The sequence below is a fragment of the Pungitius pungitius genome, chromosome 17 (genome assembly GCF_949316345.1).
Source record: "Pungitius pungitius chromosome 17, fPunPun2.1, whole genome shotgun sequence".
NCBI lineage: Eukaryota > Metazoa > Chordata > Actinopteri > Perciformes > Gasterosteidae > Pungitius > Pungitius pungitius.
In genome coordinates this window covers 9,233,423-9,238,127 of record NC_084916.1, presented here as the reverse complement: position 1 = coordinate 9,238,127, position 4,705 = coordinate 9,233,423, and the positions used below count along the sequence as shown (strand labels likewise).

At 40.2% G+C, this 4,705-nt stretch overlaps 1 protein-coding gene across 1 annotated transcript; it reads left to right on the top strand.

Annotated features, from left to right (window-relative positions):
* The first annotated feature begins 1,509 nt into the window (after positions 1–1,509).
* On the top strand, positions 1,510–4,642 carry bloc1s4 (biogenesis of lysosomal organelles complex-1, subunit 4, cappuccino). Its single transcript, XM_037473961.2, has 5 exons — positions 1,510–1,908; positions 2,963–3,034; positions 3,144–3,245; positions 3,613–3,747; positions 3,894–4,642. Exons 1-5 carry the CDS (start codon positions 1,591–1,593, stop codon positions 3,990–3,992), a joined length of 726 nt encoding a protein of 241 aa, XP_037329858.1. The 5' UTR covers positions 1,510–1,590; the 3' UTR covers positions 3,993–4,642.
* The last annotated feature ends 63 nt before the right edge of the window (positions 4,643–4,705 follow it).

Genomic DNA, 4,705 nt, shown 5'->3' with positions numbered 1-4,705 from the left:
AAACTCGAAATGTGATGTTTGGTCCAGCAGTTACATTTCCCGATAATGCTTTAACTTTGAGGTGCTTCCCAGCCAAGACTCCTAGAGCTATAGTGTTAAAACGAGGAGTTTATCCTTCAAGACGTGACAGATTCATAGATAAGGGAAGAAAGAAAAAACACAAGGTTTAAAGTTTGAGATGGATGAAAGTTTGTGTGATTCAATTAGTCTTAGATACCATCCTTAGTATTATCACTTTATCACTTTGCATAAATTCACAATGATTTGATTAGTTTCTTGAAACATTTGTGGAAAAAGAAACATTTTGTGTACTAAACATGCAGGTTCAAAGGAAATGTAAAGACAATGTCACATCCTGAGATATTTCCAGTTTGACAGGTTTTAGCGGGAAAACTGCAAAGCACAAACTGAAGTCAGAGGCTTTTGTCCAGACTCTGCTGACAGTAATACAAAGCAACTCATGGCAGAGATTCACATGCAGTGGTCAAAGTAAGCCGGTACTGGCCGGTACTGTGCACCGGTAAGAAATTTCTTACCTGTGATCGCCCCTTTGATAGTCAATGCAGTAAAGTGCAACGACACTGTTATCAGGATCCCCCTCAAAGGGCCCCTCTCATGATCTGTGCTGCTGGCCAAATACAAAACCTTGTCTACTACTACTACTAAATTGACTAAACTTGGCTTAAACCCTTTTTGACCGCCAAGGGTGCATCACTAAAGTAGGACGTGATCGTAAATAAATTAACAGGTTCCGCCATTGTTATTAGATCTGGAGCGCTTGGACCCAGAAGAGGCTAAAGGTCACGTGTGACGTCATGACGTATCATAGTACCACCAAGAAATAAAAACTACTTTCACCCCTGACAATGAGCTAAATAGTTTATTTTTGGTATGCTGATAAGTCTATGCTTTCTAAACAAGCTGTCGTCGCAGTTCACTACTTCCTTGAAATCATTAATCTTTCAATCAAAAAAGTACTTTTATTAGAATTACATCAATGAATTAATTGCAAAAGATATTCTAATGGAATCCAAATTCCGTGCTTCATTTTTTCCAAATACAGGGAATAGTGGTATTCGACAATTGGTATGCTGAAAGGTATGGCTAGCTTTCTTTGAACCAATGCCATAGTTAGTGTCTACAAGAAAGTTCCTTTTCAAACAGCAATTCTGGCTGCCATCTGCTGGCCGAGACTACAATGACATAGAATGTCGCAAAATGTACAAAATACTTCTATTTAATTTGTATAATTAATATGACATTAACTATGTCAGACCAAGGCTTTTCTTCAAACAATTGTTTGATTACACACCTCTGGTGCAAATGTGCACAACAGGATTAATGAATATTTGTCTGTGTTTCCTTAGCTTTTCTTTAGGGTCTGTCTTTGGCATTTGCGTCGACTTGAAATATACATGCATCGTTTTATATAAACAATTGGAAAAGCAGAATTAAAGCCTGTTTCTGCTTTTGTTTTAACCGCTGCTCTGCTCTGTTTTGACCCTCACGAGTCGCCGTCGGCAAACCAAGACACGTGATCCAGTCAGTTGACAAGGCAAAACACGGCTGTAGATCAAAAAAACAGGCGAGATGGACCATCATCGGGTCGACAGGGTGGGCCTTCTGTCTCCCCTGGAGGAGTCCAGCGCAGAGATAAGTCGAGACAGCGGCATCGTCTCGCAAAGCGCCAGCAGTTTGTCCATGGTGAGCGACATCCTCAGCAGCGGCACCGTGTCGCAGAGCCCCAGCTTTGGCGCAGCGGTTAACGCTATTTCTCACAGCCCGAGCCTCGAAGAGGCAGCGGAGCCCGGGACACCCGACCGGCAGTGCCCGGAGCAGGACGACGAAGTCCTGAGACACACCGCCCTCAGCTACGCCTCCTACATCAGGGCGACAGCTGGAGACGAGGTAGCTAACGCCATGCGTGCTCATCTCGCTTCGAGTTCCGCAGCTAGCTAAAGCACAGGAGTAATGGCGGAAATTTTAACGTTAGCCCTTTGTTTATCAAGTAACGTTAATGTACCACGCGCGTATGTTACTGCATTGTTGTAACTTGGCTAATTCCATTGCTTCAGGGTAACTAACATTATGTTAGCTAGCGATGCAGTTATGGATCAACGACTAAAAGTGAAGTGGTTGCTAAGCGACATTGATGACATGAAGTGGTTACTGGGCAGATATCGGAAACAGTGAGTGTGTAACAGAAGTGTGTGGTGAACCTTATTAAACTTAAGATCCAACTTCTAAAGTTTGTGTGGCTTGACTCCTAAATGAGACAACATCGATGGGAATTTAAGGCAGTAACGCTGAACAAAACATTCATTGTTAAAAAAGCAGAACCCAGATGATGTCATCGTGTCATCTCGCTCAGATGGATTTCATTGTGGATTTGGGTGCAGTCTAATTTATATTATATAATTGTTCAGCAAAATGCATTTAATATGCTTTCAAAATAATATTTGACATGGCTGTACAAGTCAACGGTCTGAAGTCACAAGAAATTGGACCCATGACTCCAGGCTGTGTCATGTGACTTCATAATACTAATTAAGATGTAACCTCAATGGCCAAGTTAACAGTTGATTGCAATGTCCACATAAAAAGAAGCAATTGTCTTCAGTTTAAGGAGACTGTTGTCTCTTTTTGTAGACTGACCTAATTGCTCTATTTCCTGAGTTGTCAGTAACTGGAAATGCGTGATACCGGGCAACTTGTTAAAATGGTTAGTAGCCAGATAAAAGCCCTTCTGTTTTGGCCCTGTGGTCCATGCACATTCAATTTAAAGGCATTTTATTAAATTTCAGCTGTAGCTGGTGTCTTGAAATGGTGTTAAAGTGCACAAAAAAGGTCCCATAAGTCCAAGCAGGCTCATTTTATTCAGTTTTTTTCACTGGCTATGGATTCTATATAGTTTTTTTTGTGCACTTTCACATATTTTTCTCTTAATGACTTCCCTTTTTAGATATTGTGTTTGGACAAGAGCTTGGAAGAAATGCTGACAAGAGTAGATGAGTTTGTTGGAATGCTGGATATGGTGAGCGAAGTCAGACTATGACACTTAAATATTATGAATGCCCTCTATCTCATATTAATGCAATTATGTACATAATTCTCTCTCACATCCTTTTGGGTTTTTCTTCTAGATACGTAACGACACCTCCCAAATAGTAAATGAAAACCTACCTCAAATCCAGCAGAAGTCGGATGAAATGAGACAAATATACAGAAGAATTGATAAGTTAGAGGTAAGTAATCCTCTTCATTTTGCGAGATTAAGTACAAGGTAAATAATGCTGCTTAAATAATACATACTACAATAACATTTAGTTTGGTGTCTTTGTTATGCACAATAGATCAAGTATGCGGCAAGGAATGCACTATGACACCTGCGATGTAGACAGGATTTTTCTATTTACAATAATGGAAGTGCAGCATGTAACTAATGAGAAAACAACCCAAAGCTAACTTTTCCATCCATAAAGGTGTTTGTTACATTTGCAAAAAAATCGTCACAAAAAGTATTCCTACAATGTTATATTTGTTGTAGGATGTGCACACTCTCCATTTGATCAATTTTTTTATTATATTAAAATGATTGTGATGTGGCGCCAGGCCTTTGTGAAGATGGTTGGGGCCAATGTCAACGCAATGGAGGAGCAGGTCACGCAGGCAGAGGGAGAACAAGGAACACTTCCGGGTGCTTTCAAGAAGATCCTCCGCACAATGAGTGTACCAGGCTTCTTAAACGTGAGCCTTTGTTTAGTTGAAATAACCAGTAATTGTACCACTGACTTGAACCGAGACCCTTGTCTAATCAACATTTAAAAATCGAATGTCGTGGTAATTGGCTTTCAAATAATCTGGATAATCATTTTGTGTCTCTTCGCTCACAGAAACCAACCAGCCCAAGAAGACCAGCACCACATCAACGCCAAGAGATCCCCACCGTGTTCAAGACAGACGACTATTTCACATCCAAGCCAGAACCGTGATGCGCTGAAACAATTTAAAACCTCACTTGCTTCTAACCTCAGAGGCCTCTTGGAATAAACTTTTACTGCCATCCATTGGAAGAGGATGCATTGGTGCAGCGGCCTCAACAAAGCAATAGTAGCCTTCATGAACAAGTCACAGGGGGTCAAGACTGCATTTTTGATTTTTAAGTGTCATTTTTTGGGCAGTAAGAGCACTGAACTGTAGCAAAATGATTTTAAAAGTGCCTGACTGGGTCTTTTCCCTGTCAGTTTTTTTTGGTTTTCACTATTTGTGCGATAAACAATGGCAGATTTGTGACAAGTTAGGAGGACAAAGTCCTCCCACATGCCAATATTACACTTTAAATAAGGTACAATAGGCGGAGCTATGAAGATTACTTAGACTTAACCCAGCTTCTTTATTATTATTTTTTAATAAATTACATTCCTGTTGCTGATGTTTGTAGAAAAAAACGCACGCTGTTATTAATGATTCTGTATTTCTAATGTCTCAGCAATATGGATTTCCTCCAGTTAAGCATATGTCTTCCACTTAATAAGATTTGCTTTATTGCTGGCTTGAGTGACTGGCTGTGGATGACAGTTGCTCGTTGATATGGGGCTACTTATTTGATTGCACTTTTCCAATAAAAGCACACAATAGTTGAGTAGTTCTGACAGAGTTTCTAGTGTATTAAGAAACTTTTAGGTTTGTGGTTTGAGCAGTGATC

Bases quoted from the DNA above. Each gene is read 5' to 3' on its own strand.
- bloc1s4 (XM_037473961.2), top strand. From the start codon at position 1,591: ATGGACCATCATCGGGTCGACAGGGTGGGCCTTCTGTCTCCCCTGGAG. The intron at 3,035-3,143 runs GTGAGCGAAGTC...TTTTTCTTCTAG, and splicing joins TTGTTGGAATGCTGGATATG to ATACGTAACGACACCTCCCA. The intron at 3,246-3,612 runs GTAAGTAATCCT...ATGTGGCGCCAG, and splicing joins GAAGAATTGATAAGTTAGAG to GCCTTTGTGAAGATGGTTGG.